General features: G+C 42.4%; 2 protein-coding genes across 2 annotated transcripts in view; one reads left to right on the top strand and one right to left on the bottom strand.

The window, feature by feature from the left end:
• gpr158a (G protein-coupled receptor 158a) overlaps positions 1-16,028 on the top strand; it is a gene marked incomplete at both ends in the record, with an annotated part of 73,981 nt that overhangs the window by 52,308 nt on the left and 5,645 nt on the right. Inside the window, 3 exons of the mRNA XM_079234188.1 lie at positions 9,388-9,497; positions 10,896-11,134; positions 14,683-14,821. Of these exons, the coding sequence (XP_079090314.1) occupies positions 9,388-9,497; positions 10,896-11,134; positions 14,683-14,821 (488 nt within the window). The remainder of the gene's footprint in view (positions 1-9,387; positions 9,498-10,895; positions 11,135-14,682; positions 14,822-16,028) is intronic.
• Positions 655-3,620, bottom strand: LOC306750518 (uncharacterized protein). The gene is made up of 3 exons (XM_079233954.1): positions 3,580-3,620; positions 2,627-2,792; positions 655-1,403 (listed from the first exon to the last, which is right to left on the bottom strand). The coding sequence occupies exons 2-3, from the start codon at positions 2,773-2,775 to the stop codon at positions 986-988; spliced, it is 567 nt and encodes a 188-aa protein (XP_079090080.1). The 5' UTR covers positions 2,776-2,792; positions 3,580-3,620; the 3' UTR covers positions 655-985.

Genomic DNA, 16,028 nt, shown 5'->3' with positions numbered 1-16,028 from the left:
CGAGAGGAAGACAATCAACACACACAGGACAGTAAACACAAGTTCAGTCAGAGCACGATAATAAGGATAATAAGGTGTTTTAGTTGTTCATCACACGGTCTCCATTAGCCAGTTGGCCCCTCTACTCCTTTAAATGTTCCATTGTTCACGTCTGCAACTTAAAAACATGACATATGCTTTTGGAAGTTAGTTGTCAGGTAGAAAACTACTTCTCAGGCTAAATAAACGATTTCAAAAGCACATGTTGACACAGTCCCTAACCATTAGTGCATATTTAAATCATTACATGTATAAATAAATGCACGAATAAATGACATTTAAATATTTTGTATATCATATACAAACACTTTATACATGATCTTATTAATCATCTATAAATCCTAAATGCTTCATTTACAAACAGGGAATCCTTGATTTATAAAGTATGAAAACCCAATCATGAAACACATAATAATCAAGCTTTTTAATCAAGAATGAAACATGTATAACTGTGTTTATGAATTACATACTAATGAGTTACTAATGAGTGATCATGTTGGAATAATGCTTTATGAATGATGAATTAAGTGTTTACTCGTGCTTTATAAATACTAAATAGTGTGTACCATCAATAGTGATAATAAATAATGTCATATAAATAAAACATAGACGGTACAACGTCGTTACAGAAGGGTTTATTTAGAATATAAAATCAAATTCACATTTATTATACGTGTTCAGATGTGTGAACAAAGTCGTGGAACTTTATAACAATCAGATGAAATGCACGCGCACAACAGGAGGGTTCACACGTATTGAGCACAACAGCTTCAAAGATTAAGACAAACAAATGTTCCTGCAATATCCTGACTTTGTTTACATGCATTCACACAAATACAGAGAAATCTGACATTTTGTGAATATATTTTGGCGTAACCATGAGCATAACTCTTGTATCACGATATCCCGATGTATGATTTGATTACGCATCATATTGAATAGTCGCCTATCCCTCGCACACGTGCACCTTAATGGTCGACTTGTAGCCTTTGACCATGGAGGCCGATATGCAGACCGTCTCACTCTCGTAGGAAAGACTCGGGCCTTTCGCTTTGCCGCTGACGAACGCGGCGTCGGTATTTTCGGACATCGTGGTGTAAAGATCGAGGTTGCACTCTTTGCCGATGTCCAAGATTCCCACCGCGTACTTGTTTGACTTCGCTTTCTGGTCAAAGGGAACCCGGAACAGCACGGCGATTTTCTGTTCCGACTTCTTCGTGGAAACGTTGAGGAGATCGTAGGTGAAGACCCCGGAAGATCCTTGAGGTCGACCGAAAGTCTTTTTGAACAAGGCCTCTCCGGAGGTGGCCGGCTGGATGCGAGGCGGCAGAGGATCCACGCAGCGCCCGACGTGGATGAACAGTCTGGAAACAGAAGAGACGCGTCATGATGCGTTCACACCAAAAGCGATGCCAGTAGATTGCATGCAAAGTCAATGCGAATGGTCGCCAACAACGCAAACTTCTTTGTTTGTTTGTTTCTTTTTCTTTTCTTTTTGTTTGCGCGTGTTACGTCTTTGGATGACCATCAGTGTGTGTGTGTGTTGCTTGGATGGGCACCGTTTCTAGGAGTGTTTTCCAGGTCACTGCTCCTCGTCTCAAGGGCACGCTTTGTGTGATGTTAGCCAGCTCAGATGTGTTTGTTGTTTTGAATATTGCTGAGGACGCTTATGAGACGACGCTGCACTTGTCTTACTGTTATGGCCCAAGCAGTTCAGGAATTCTCTCTGCAATACATCAGGTGTGAATTCCTTGAGAAAAATAGTGTTTTACCACTTTTAGGATTAGCAATAACTGCAGTATTATATAGCGAGATAGCTAGTTACTCATAGTAATTACAGAAAATGTTGTAAAAGCAGAAGCAGCGTGAGTAAAATTCATGCTAATGTTGAAAGCGGACATCTGAGACGACTTATTACACAGAATGGCAAAATGCTTAATTGCTGCATTATGCAACGACTGCACTTGTTTACTCGTCGTACGACTTGAAAGGACATCCCAGCGCCGCTGCACGAATAACGCTAATGACGCGAATGACACCTCATTTGAGCAAGCTGATATATATTTCCAACTCTTGCGAAAAATTCGCGTGACACTGAGTTGCGAAAGCAATGTCGCGAATAACGCTTATGGCGCTAATGACGCTATTGACGCTAATGACACTAATGGTGCTAATGACGAGAATAACGCGGTGCGAATAACGCTAATAAGGCACTAATGACCCGAATAATGCTAATGACACTAATGATGCTAACGACGTGAATGACGCGGTGTGAATGACGCTAATGACGCAAATGGCGCATTGCAAAAAAATTGCTGATATTTTCCAACTCTTTCCTAAAATTCGCGTGACGGCTGCTGGTCCGCCTGAAGGAACGCTGGAAGCAGCCGACATTATGAACCCAGACACGGTGGCTTTTGATGTTCCAACGTTTGTGGGATTTACACAACAAGTATAAAGCAGAACTAGTGGTTATTTCCATGGTGGGTGGCGGAAACGGTAACTGTTTTCACGGAGATAATCCACAGAGATAAACTGCGCAAAAATTTCAAAATGAGAAAGAACATCCTTGCATACTTGCTCTCACCTGGGGTTACTGAGGCTGTAGCTGGAGCAGTCGTTGGTGAGCACGACGCTGCACTGCCGTTCTGTCGGGATCACTCTTACTCCGGATTTTAGTCCGTCGTATGCCGCCGAACTTGCAACTTCTTGGCAGATGTCCGTGATGGTGTCCATATCTGCAGTGTGACAACCTGCTCAGACGGACAGATTAATAACATATTTTTTAAATATTTGATCCCGTAGAGATACATGTACCACTCACTGTCACTTAAAGCGGGCAAATGTGGCTTTAGAGTCACTATCCCACATGTTATCGAGTCATTGACATTCGTCCTGAGGGGGGCGCTACAGGGAGAGTCAGGGGATCACAATTCTTTAAAGTACATGTAGTAGTAGCACCGGATCCATGTGAATACTATTCGTATGCAAGTAGTACATAAAGCATAAATCCAGGTGCACTACAGATGAACTACTTCCAGTTACTTGAGTAACTACTTGAAATTCAAACGTAAGCTTTTTAAATTCATTTCACCTGAGTGATCCAAATTACATTTAAAGAACATTTTACAGGCCCGACATATCCTGATAATGACACGCTGTAATTTGATAATATTGGAAATGCAGACAATGATAAGTTGGCGGATGTCCAGTAAAGCCTGAAGAGCCTTTTAGTGCACAACATGCTGAACGTGCAGAAACGGAGGCGAGTACAGACAGAATATGGAGGGTAAAGTTTAAAATGCCAAAGTAGTAATGAATGAGTGTTGATCTGGGTTAAATTAAACATTATATTTTTTTCTAACTCCCCTGTAATTAGTATGAAATGACAGTGTAGTCATTATTTGTTAGCGTAAAGCAGCGGCAGCACGGTGAGAACACCAGTTTTCATAAACGACTCCGCTCGTTGTATTTGAATTATTTTTGCGCTCCATTTGCTCGAGTCTGAACGAACCAAGAGAGTCGTTCCCTCACACCTACCTGGTTATTCTCACCTGGGACGAACGCCTCTGAGGAACAGCTGAAAGCTCTGGCTGCCAGCCTGCAAACATGCCTTTTTATACGATGATTATGTGATGGGGATCAAAACCTGATCGTCCAGGAAGTCGGTTAGCAAATTGTCTTTACTGTAAATTCCCACACCCTGCTTGTGCGATAATGTTGGTGGAGGAATGCGACTCATACTTACTAGAAGAGACCGGAGAGCGGAGTCTTGGCAAAGGAGAACCAGCTGATGTCAAATCTAAAGTATTTCACTCTCATGTTGCCAAGTGAGTTTTGACACTGGATTGTCAGGAACAAAGGTTGTGCAACTTGGTGTGATGGAAGAAATCCTCTGTGGGAGAATAATGACTGGTAGCCATCAGTGAGGTTTAACCTTCATCAAGTCAACTTAAAACAGACAAACAACGAGAGGAAAGAAGCACAGGACCGTTGATCCACCTTCTGTAAAGACTAAGTAATTATCCTTCATTATCCCCGGGGAGAAACTGGGGTTTCCGTGTCTTGCTCAAGGAACCTTTGGCATTCAATTCAATTCAGTTTATTTGATATAGCCCAACATCACAAATACAAGTTTGCCTCGGAGGGCTTTACAATCTGTACACATAACATCCCTGTCCCGGGACCTCACATCGGATCATGAAAAACTCCCCCAATAAAGATAGTAAAAATCCATAAAACTATGGGGAGACCGGGGATCGAACCGTTCACCTGCCGTGAAAACATTAGATATGTTGCTTTAAAAGGCCTCAGTACCAGCGATGAAATGATGAAGGCACTTATTAACCCTTTTATATCAGGTCATATGGTACAAATCAATAAAAAAACATGGTATAAATCCCAAAAATGTGTTAGGTATCAAATTAAACATAAGAATCAGGGCTAGAATAATATATAATCTCCATGAACAACCACTAAACACAACTCACACAATAAATAGGATTAGGGGTTAGGGTGAGGGCTTAAAGGGCTACGATCATGTTTTTTACAAAATACGTGTATACCAAAACACTGGAAATAAGGAATATCTTGGGGAGATAATAGTGAGAATAAATAGGAAACAACACTTAAATCCAACCCTGTACACGAAAGAGGAAGCTGTATATTTAGTCAATGCTGATCTATAGAGCGAACCATAAAGTGCACCTTTGGATGGATGGGGAAAACAACACAGAATGGACATGCTATTGACTCAGAATTCCCCCAAAACATTATGAACAGCTACCGTTACCCTGAACTCATATGGTTGAAATGTAGTTTTAAATGCTGCTGCTAGATGTTGGCAACGCTCACTCAGCATTTCCAGAAGCTGTAACTGAGACGCGGCCGGCAGAAGAGTCGTAAGTGTTTTGATAATTGTCTCCTCGGTATCGACGTCCATTAGATATAAAGGTATGAAGCGCCCTGCTACACACAACACCAGATCCTTCCCCCTTTCCCAGCGTGCTGAATCTAAGATTCCCAGCACTCAGCATGGATTATTAATGGCAGGTTTGAAAAGAAAAGGGGGGCAGAAACTGATCTGGCTCTTTATGCACACTGGCGTTAAGAGAAACCCAACGAGGGGTTCGCGGCACGTCTCTTCCCGGAAACCCGGCGGATGGAAAGTGCACGGCTTGTGTAAATCATTTCTGCTCGTTCTGAGGGGTCACGGCAATGTTTGAGGACAATGACTACGCTTATTGTTTGGTAGTATACCTGGTATACCTGGGGTTAAAGGGGCCTAGGATAGATTATACCCCGGGTATATTATGGTCTAGGCCAATTCATACCCCTCAGGCCAGATTATACCCCCATGATATCAGTAGTGTTGAGTGATATATACAGGAATTACATAATTTTTCAACATTTTATTGGGGGTTCAGCTTCGTCAGGTAAGTTAAGTGAGAAAGCTAACTGACTTAAATCTTAAAACTTAAAGAAAACATAGACTTGTATTACTTCAACCAGAAAAACAAAACAAATATTAGACTTCCTCAAAGATCAAAGATTACTACGTCCTTCAAAGTTAAACACCGATAACAACATCAAAACATCCACAAAGATCAAAGGTTACACTTCTCAGTAGTGTTACACGTTAAAATAAAAGCACATACCCAAAACATAATTCAATTGTAACATAATGTAATAAAGGTCATAACGTCTTATTTTACAGTCTGGCCTAGGACAGTTTATCCCTAAGGCCTGGGCCGGGTGATTAAACCTAACCTTCATGGACTCAATGAAAACGAAAGCTCATCGGAGTCATCAGTGGGCTGGTTGAACTGGAAATCAAAACCTGTTTGTCATTTTTGGCACTGGTCCAGAACGGTAGGCGGCGTTGTTGTGTGTGTAGCAGCGTTTACACACATATGTACGGGCTGAGGTGTAATATTTGAGTTCTCATGGGAACCGGAGTACGATATCAGTTTGTTTTTAACTTTTAATTTAACTTTCTGGGAAATAAAGAGACTGATGTTGACATCTGATTGCTCGTCTTTTATAAGACGTGTAAAGACGAGTTCTGACGTCAACGTTTTTATGTGTGAAAAAGACTAAACTAAATCTTCAAAAAAATGGGAGCATGAATATTTACAACATCTACAGTAGAATATAACATTAAAGTGACCCTCCCTTCCATATCAGGGTTCTTACAGTCATGAAAAACCTGGAAAAGTCATGGAATTTTAAAATGGTTATTTCCAGGCCTGGAAAAAGACCTTGAAAAAAATAAAATCCCAAAAGTGTTGTAAAAGTCATCTAAATGTGTTATATTCATGTGTTCATGACGTTCATTTACGCTGAGTTTGAAATAATAAATATGCTTTTAAAAGAAAGACTCAAAATATAAGCAGGCATACATACAGGCATCTATATAAATGTGTATTCTTTTAATCAAACTATTGTCTCATTCATTTGTGTCATTTAAGGTTTACTGTATGCTTTGTATTCTCATTGTTAGTTTAAATACTACATTTACTCACTTTTTACTGTTTACACCCAGATTTCACTAAATGTTTGATCATGGAAATTTGGTTAAACGTCACAGAGGTCATGGAAATTTGGTTAAAATGGTTAAAAGTCATGGAAGTCACTGGTCAGAATGTGTATGAACCCTGTTTCTATCTCGTCACTAACAGCCCCAGCCTTTAACTGGCATGTGAATTAGATCCAGATGTTACTTTCCCAGTTCACCTACACAGAGTCGTGTTTTCCACTCATCTTCTGGTGTCCTCTTCTAAAGCTAAAAACCTGCGTCAGCTAGTTGCTCAGCGCCGGCCCCGCTATCTGCTTATTCCTCTTATTACTCCTCTTCCTGTGTTAAAAAATAAATAAATAAAAGAATGCACTGAGGAGCCGTTCTGCATTATTATTGAGATATTCTTCTTTGACCTCGTGAGTTGGGTTGTCCATGCAAACTCTACAGAATGTCGTTTTAGAAGCTTTTCCATCTGCATGTAAGATGAACAACTCATCTATTCGTTATTCGCTCGCCGCCTCGATCCGACTCCACCGGCGCCAGCTGTTCCTTTACTCAGAAGTCTGTGTGTTCGCTCGGCCAGCAGAGAGGATGTGGGCCACCCTTCCTCCCGTGGGGTCCACGGACTCAAACCCAGATCCACATGCCTGCGTCTCCTGCGTCTAATGCCTCGACTAATCCCATCAACATTAACAATCCCACGGGGAGACGCGGCACATCTGCAACCAACCGATAATTATGTTGCCTCGGATGTTTGTTTCTCTTTCTTTCTTTCTTTTGGCGCGTTTTACGTCTTTGGAAGACCATCAGTGTGTGTGTGTGTGTGTGTGTGTGTGTGTGTGTGTGTGTGTGTGTGTGTGTGTGTGTGTGTGTGTGTGTGTGTGTGTGTTGCTCGGATGGCACTGCTTCAGAGTGTTTCTAGGTCTTTGCAGACATGGGTGGATGCCCTGCTCCTCGTCTCAAGGGCACGCTTTGTGTGATGTTAGCCGGCTCAGATGTGTTTGTTGTTGTGAATATTGCTGAGGACGCTTATGAGACGCGCCGCACTTGTTTTACTGTTATGGCCCAAGCTGTTCAGGGATTCTCTCTGCAATACATCAGCTGTGAATTCCTTGAGAAAATAGTGTTTTACCACTTTTAGGATTATCAATAACTGCAGTATTATATAGCGAGATAGCTAGTTACTCATAGTAATTACAGAAAATGTTGACGAAGCAGAAGCAGCGTGAGTAAAATTCATGCTAATGTTGAAAGCGCTTTCATGTCTGTGTCTCTTATCCATTAAATCATACATCTGAGACGACTTACTGTACACAGAACGGCAAAATGCTTAATTGCCGCATTATGCAACGACTGCACTTGTTTACTCGTCGTGAGGCTTTAAAGGACGTCCCAGGGCCGCTGCAGCCTGTTTGAGGCATGTATGATGCGTGTTTGAGGCGTGTTTGAGGCATGTTTGAGGCGTGTTTGAGGCGTGTTTGAGGAGTGTTTGAGGCGTGTTTGAGGCGTGTTTGAGGCATGTTTGAGGCGTGTTTGAGGAGTGTTTGAGGCGTGTTTGAGGCGTGTTTGAGGCATGTTTGAGGCATGTTTGAGGTGTGTTTGAGGCATGTTTGAGGCGTGTTTGAGGCATGTTTGAGGCGTGTTTGAGGTGTGTTTGAGGCATGTTTGAGGCGTGTTTGAGGCATGTTTGAGGCGTGTTTGAGGTGTGTTTGAGGCATGTTTGAGGTGTGTTTGAGGCATGTTTGAGGTGTGTTTGAGGCGTGTTTGAGGTGTGTTTGAGGCGTGTTTGAGGCATGTTTGAGGTGTGTTTGAGGTGTGTTTGAGGCATGTTTGAGGTGTGTTTGAGGCATGTTTGAGGTGTGTTTGAGGCGTGTTTGAGGCGTGTTTGAGGTGTGTTTGAGGCGTGTTTGAGGCATGTTTGAGGTGTGTTTGATGCGTGTTTGAGGCGTGTTTGAGGCATGTTTGAGGCATGTTTAAGGGGGTGTTTGAGGAGTGTTTGAGGCGTGTTTGAGGCGTGTTTGAGGCGTGTTTGAGGCATGTTTGAGGTGTGTTTGAGGCATGTTTGAGGTGTGTTTGAGGCATGTTTGAGGTGTGTTTGAGGTGTGTTTGAGGCGTGTTTGAGGCGTGTTTGAGGCGTGTTTGAGGCGTGTTTGAGGCATGTTTGAGGTGTGTTTGAGGCATGTTTGAGGTGTGTTTGAGGCATGTTTGAGGCGTGTTTGAGGCATGTTTGAGGTGTGTTTGAGGTGTGTTTGAGGCGTGTTTGAGGCATGTTTGAGGTGTGTTTAAGGAGTGTTTGAGGTGTGTTTGAGGCGTGTTTGAGGTTTTTTCTGAAAAAGGTGTATATCTGCAACTACAATGTCTATTTTAATAATGTTGGTATCAGAATGAACAGTAACAGCTGTGAGATATTGTTCAGATGTGTTAATACTGTATATGTTACTGGTTAAGAGTAAAGGAGATGACATACATTAAAAGTGAAATAGGGCCCAAAAGCACCAAAACATAATGCAGAAGAGAACAAGATTTAAAAACAATGTAGAACTTAAAACATTAAAAAAAGTCAAGAAGCAAAAAATAGAATACAAGTTGCAGTGCAGTGAACAACGAGCAGATGCCTGAGAGAAACTAAACTATGTGAGCTCACTTCATGCTGGTGTCACAAACCAGCATTTAAATCAGATTACTCCACACAACAGCAGCAACTTCCCATATCGTACTTCATGTCCCCAGCAATAGAGGCTCCATCATCAACTATATCACGCTCACAGTCAGATGGCTCTCTTCCTTATATTTCCACATGTTTTAAGGCTTCGTCCGTCCTCTTGCAGGTCGGGATTCTCTACTTCCAGCCCAGTGTTTTCCGCTGCATCCTGCTGCGATGGGTTCGCCTGCTGGGTTTCGCGACCGTCTACGGGACCCTGACTCTGAAGCTGTACAGGTAACACACACATCACAACACCATTTGTCCCACGTCATTATCCACGCCAAGAAATGGGATTACATCGACCTCTTTAAGTGCAATTACACGTTGTCTTCCGCGTCGGCTCCTTGTAAAAGCAAGAGCTTTATGAAGTGTGCCGGGCAGCTTGCTCCTCCGCTAATTCATCACCGCCGTCCTCGTGCAGGGGGCGGATTCACTGCCTCATTAGGCGGAAGAGGGAACTGCCAAGCAAATGTAATTAAGAAAACACGGGGCGCTTTGGCCCCAGATGATCCCCGTATATAACGCAGTAGTGAACGATGGTTGGCAAGAGACAAACTGAGAGACAAATGTGTGAAATCGGAGGAAGCGAAAGGACAGCTGGAGGATACAGTGAGGGAGAGGAGGGGGCTCTGCTGTATTTAAAGTAATGCACTTAAATAGTTCATCTGAGGGGCTTTTTGTCGGGTGATCCTGTCAAAAAGGCCCGATGAAGATGCCGATGAAGAGGACGTGGCTAATGCGAGCGCGAGTCGGGCAAACCCTCCAGAGGTGCACGTTAACATATTGCACAAATCAATTTTTGATGGGGGGCTCATTAGCGGCGGACACTTCATCAATGTGCGTGAAGGGCACAGCCTAAGAATAGCGGCGGCTGGTCATGTGTTGAGCACAGTTTTAATTCCTGTTTCACGGTCTTCTGTCGCTCTGTGGATTTAAAGCGACACGCAGGTCGTGGAGAGACGCGGTGAATAATGATGCATTTCATCTGTGTGTCGTATCAAACCTGAAGGAGAAATTATACTGAGATATTTGCATTTTGAAACATGACATTTTCTTCCAAAATAAACAGCAGTGGAGGTCATTGGTCTCACAAAATCAATCATATCAACTGATCTGATCTGGGAGACTGTCGGCCCAACATCAATCATTCAAAAGTGCATTACTTGTGTTTCTATTTAAGCTTTTTTTCAGGCAAAGAAAACAACTTGAGAGAAAGATTATGGTCGTGGTCGAGCATCGCGTCACCATGTAGAAATTATGCTAATTAGCTTCCCATTTGAGTCGTGGTACTTCAAACAGGCTTGCTTTGGAATAATGGCTTTTTTATTATACATAAAAACAAGCTAAAATAGATTTAGACAGTTATGGAATAGAGTAAAACAGTGCGTTACATCAGTAGATCATAATGCATGTTGGAAAAAAAGAAAGAAATGAAATCCCTTTCTCCCTATAGCGCTGGTTATTTCCTATCATCCCGTACATCTACGCATATACGGGTTGCTGAAGGGAATTCTGGGAACTAGTGGAACTCAATAAGAGAATTAGGCCTCAGGAAAGTTCAGCTGAGGGGTAAGAAGATGTTTTTTTGTTGGTGACGTTCTTAAAGCGAGTTTCTCACCTCCCGCCCTGCAGGGTGCTGAAGGTGTTCCTGTCCCGTACGGCCCAGAGGATCCCCTATATGACCAGCTGGCGAGTGCTGCGTCTGCTGGGCATCATCCTGCTCATCGTCTGCTGGTTCCTGGTGGCGTGGACATCTGCCGTGTGTCAGAACCCGGACAGGAAGTTGGCTCTGATCGACGTGGGCTACACGCCCGACGGGCTGCAGTTCGGCATGTGCCTGCTGGATCGCTGGGACTACATGATGGCTGTCGGTAAGCCCGATTTATGGACACTGAACTGTGTGCTCGAGCGCCACAGCGAGCGAGTTATTTGAGGTGTGCGTGGCATGAAATCAAGAAGTAATTTGTCTGGCGTGAAAGCATTTGGCGCTCAAACAAGAAGCTGGATGAGTAAAAGAGTTTGCCTCCGTCTAGTAGGGATGGGAATCACCACGATACCATATTATCACGGTACTGCGATATTATCACGGTACTTAAGTCACGATACTGCGATATAATCACGATACGATATTATCACGATACTTAAGCCACGATACGATATTATCACGATACTGCGATATTATCACAATATTTAAGTTACGATATTATCACGATACTTAAGTCACGATACAATATTATCACAATACTGCAATATTATCACGATACTTAAGTCACGATACAATATTATCACAATACTGCAATATTATCACGATACTTAAGTCACGATACGATATTATCACGATACTGCAATATTATCACGATACTTAATTCACGATACAATATTATCACGATACTGCGATATTATCACGATACTTAATTCACGATACAATATTATCACGATACTGCGATATTATCATGATACTGCGATACATTGAGTATTGCGATATTTTGAGTATTGCAATATATTGCGAGTTATTCCCTTTTTTTCAACCACAGATTTCCCCAAAGGAAAACTTTGTCAACATATTTGACCTCATAAGATAACGTTTTCAGTCTGTTCATCTCACTTCCATCATTTTTATTGCAGCAAAATGTGATTGTCAAGCAGACAAACTGACCAACACTGTGATAAATGTTGCACCAGACAAACTGAACTGCTTGTATTACTGTTTGTATTACAGTCTACATAGTCGTGTCATTATCACAGTCTACATAGTCGTGTCATTATCACAGTCTACATAGTCGTGTCATTATCACAGTCTACATAGTCGTGTCATCACAGTCTACATAGTCGTGTCATTATCACAGTCTACATAGTCGTGTCATCACAGTCTACATAGTCGTGTCATTATCACAGTCTACATAGTCGTGTCATTATCACAGTCTACATAGTCGTGTCATCACAGTCTACATAGTCGTGTCATTATCACAGTCTACATAGTCGTGTCATTATCACAGTCTACATAGTCGTGTCATCACAGTCTACATAGTCGTGTCATTATTACAGTCTACATAGTCGTGTCATTATCACAGTCTACATAGTCGTGTCATTATCACAGTCTACATAGTCGTGTCATCACAGTCTACATAGTCGTGTCATTATTACAGTCTACATAGTCGTGTCATTATCACAGTCTACATAGTCGTGTCATTATCACAGTCTACATAGTCGTGTCATTATCACAGTCTACATAGACGTGTCATCACAGTCTACATAGTCGTGTCATTATCACAGTCTACATAGTCGTGTCATTATCACAGTCTACATAGTCGTGTCATTATCACAGTCTACATAGTCGTGTCATTATCACAGTCTACATAGTCGTGTCATTATCACAGTCTACATAGTCGTGTCATCACAGTCTACATAGTCGTGTCATTATCACAGTCTACATAGTCGTGTCATTATCACAGTCTACATAGTTGTGTCATTATCATAGTCTACATAGTCGTGTCATTATCACAGTCTACATAGTCGTGTCATTATCACAGTCTACATAGTCGTGTCATTATCACAGTCTACATAGTCGTGTCATCACAGTCTACATAGTCGTGTCATTATCACAGTCTACATAGTCGTGTCATTATCACAGTCTACATAGTCGTGTCATTATCACAGTCTACATAGTCGTGTCATCACAGTCTACATAGTCGTGTCATCACAGTCTACATAGTCGCGTCATTCGAGCTGGACGTGCTGGAGAGGGGGCGGGGCTTATCTCCGTGCAAACTGTTATCATTTCCGCCATCCCCCATGAAAATAACCACTATTTCTGCTTTATACTTGTTGTGGAAATCCCCAAAACGTCTGAACATCAAACGCCCTCCTGTCTGGGTTCATAATATTATCCGTAGCCGCTCACAGCTCTGTGTTAACTGGCGACCTGAACTGCCGACTTTCGGTGGATGTCGGCAGTTAACATCGCCAGAATATCGCGATACTATGCTGTATCGATATCTCCCCCCACCCCTGCCGTCTAGTAGTAATCCCCTCCACCGGGTGCTACACCTCTTTGTGTGTATTTGCGTGAGGAGGAGAGGGCTCCCAGCAGCATGAGAAACTAAAGGCGCTCGGAGGAAAGCAGCGACTCTCGCTGAGGAAATCTGCATGCTGCGTTACGTCTGCTGACTCAGGCCGAAACGGGGGAGGGAACCGAGGTCCTTTTGTGCTTCTGGGGAAACAGATGGACCCCCGGCGGAGCCTTCACGCTGGGATACTGTACACTGAAGGCACATTTTCATGCTGTCTATTAGGAGGTAAAAATAGGTGGGTAATTGGATAGTGCAAGTCAGCTCTGATGTCACCACATGCAGCTCATAAATTACACAAACGCCAAAAACGCACCTGCAAACAGTCAGGGGTCGAGTTGTAATGCATTTGACTTTTTGCTCAACATAACATTAAAAAAGCTTGTTTCAAACCAGTCATGATGTATTATTTAGCACAGTTTATTAAGTATGCAACAAAACTGCAGCTTCAGCGTTGCAATGATGCGGTAATTGAATCTAAAACGTTACATTCCATTTAATTACATTTCTCTCGTGCTCTTGCAGACCCTCCAGCATTCTTATGTTGGTCGTTACCACCTTTTAAAAAAGGTTAATGAATTGACGTTGTTGGTAATTAATATGTTGTTTGGTAAGGATTTATTTATTTTATAAGTAGCATTCAACCATTAAAAAAACAATTTTTGAGTTGTTGCTTTGGTTGAAATATTCTTGTCAGATTGGTATACAGTCCTTTCTTTTGTTTTGATAGATAGTTAGATAGATATATACTTTATTCATCCCCAAGAGGAAATTTGTTTTTCGTAGCTGCAGCTTACAGACACAAAAAAAAATAGCAGGGATGAAAGATGCTCAATATATACAGCAAAACTCAATATAACGAAACCGCAGAGTGTATAAATTGAGGAAATTAAATTTAAACAATAGAGAAAGTGCAAAAATGCAAAGTATGAATATAAACATATATTTTATGGCTCAACGATAACCAGATGTGACCTTCACATGCCTCACACGACCTTAAGCGGCCAATCGAGTGCTCGCAGTTGTTCCTGTTGTGACTCAAAGGACACACTAAATGGCAGCAGGTTTTTATGCAGAAGCAGCAGCGTGTTCATCGCTGCTAGGTGACATTACATGGGGTTGCCATGCAGGTGCACAGGGATGTGTTTATTGTCCAGAGAATACAGCCACAGCTGTTACACGTGGGTTTGGTGCTTGTGTTAAACAACAGCTGAACACCTGATACCTGAGTTGCACAACAGTTTGCCCCCCGCCCCCCGAGGCTGGCTGGTGGGCGCTCGTCCCTCTTTTTGGGGCCCTGAAGAGCCTCCGCCCTGCGTGTGCATGTCTTCATCACGTCTTTTCTCCTCCAGCTGAGTTCCTGTTCCTGCTGTGGGCCGTGTACCTGTGCTACGCTGTGAGGACGGTGCCGTCGGCGTTCCACGAGCCTCGCTACATGGCCATCGCCGTCCACAACGAGCTTGTGCTGACGGCCATATTCTACGTCATCAGGTGAGGATTAAAGCGACGTCATTTAATGCACAGGTGTAGTGATAGACATCAATGGAAACCCTGAGGGAGGTGAGAATCATTGTTCTTTAAAGTCTGATCTAAATTGCTTTTGCTCTCGGGTTTATAATAATGTTGTTGTAATACTAATTTTGACCACAACAGCCTGAAGTTCAGCGCTAACCCATTTTCTAAATAAAAAGCAGTCGTGTTTTTTTCCCGGTGAGTTTTAATTACTTCATGCACGGTAAACGCAAAGTATATATTTTGTGTGTTAGCAAGTGAAGACAACAATTTAATTTAATTTAATTTAATTGTTGCCAAACCCTGTTACATAAAAGAAGGAGGAAAAACAAAAGAGATTAGAAAAGTGTGTGTAATTTATGTGAAATGAAAAGAAAAAGTAATGAATATAAATTCCTGGCTCTGTCTTAATAGTCCTGCACTAAGCCCCACCCATCTAGGACGCCAAGGAAGATAAAACAAACATAATGACCTCCAAAAGCACACAGATGCTGTCACAGTCATGTGACATATATCCCTACATATTTACTCCATATTTAATGTCACAGTCTTCGATTGATAGTGTCTCATGTCCGTCACATATAGGAGCCGCTCAACCCCTCTGCTCATCCGGGAGATGTTTATTTTTATTTCCTCCTCTCCCTCAGTGTACATGTCAGGCGGCGGCAGCGAGCGTGTTATAAATGAGGCCTTTCCGCTGACACCGCCACAACCGTCCCTAGCTGGAGTCCCTCTAATTGAGAGCTCAGCTCCATCACATTATTTACTAATGAACCGCGTCAGAATGATTTAGTCTTTTTCTTTTTCACGACGATATAAATAGCTTGAATTATTGGCAGCCGTATTTTCAGTTATAAATTAACATCCACCCCTTAAAAAAAAGAGTTTTCATCGACGTATAAACTGAGAAGTTATTAAAAATGTTGATGGTATTTGAACATCTGGCTGGTTGTGATTAGCGATGCCAACCCTTTTAATCTTCCCCGTCAGCCTTGTTGTGAGGCGTTTCTCTGCAGAAAATGGCCAAACGAGACCCTTAATAAATTGTAAAGTTGCCTGGTGAGGCTAGTTATCTCTGCTGGCCGGCTCCCGGAGACCACGGCGTGCACCGCCGCTCGTTAGAGGCCTCCGCCACCCATTTGTATGACTCACAGAACCGGCTCTCTGATCCCACAGTGACCAGTTA

Source organism: Taurulus bubalis (assembly GCF_910589615.1).
Source record: "Taurulus bubalis genome assembly, chromosome: 18".
NCBI classification, from domain to species: Eukaryota; Metazoa; Chordata; class Actinopteri; order Perciformes; family Cottidae; genus Taurulus; species Taurulus bubalis.
This window is presented reverse-complemented; position numbering and strand designations above follow the sequence as displayed.

Excerpts from the sequence above, each read along its gene's own strand:
- LOC306750518 (XM_079233954.1), bottom strand. The coding sequence starts at position 2,775 with ATGGACACCATCACGGACATCTGCCAAGAAGTTGCAAGTTCGGCGGCA. Across the intron at positions 1,404-2,626 it reads TACAGCCTCAGTAACCCCAG|ACTGTTCATCCACGTCGGGC; the intron begins GTGAGAGCAAGT and ends TTCTGTTTCCAG.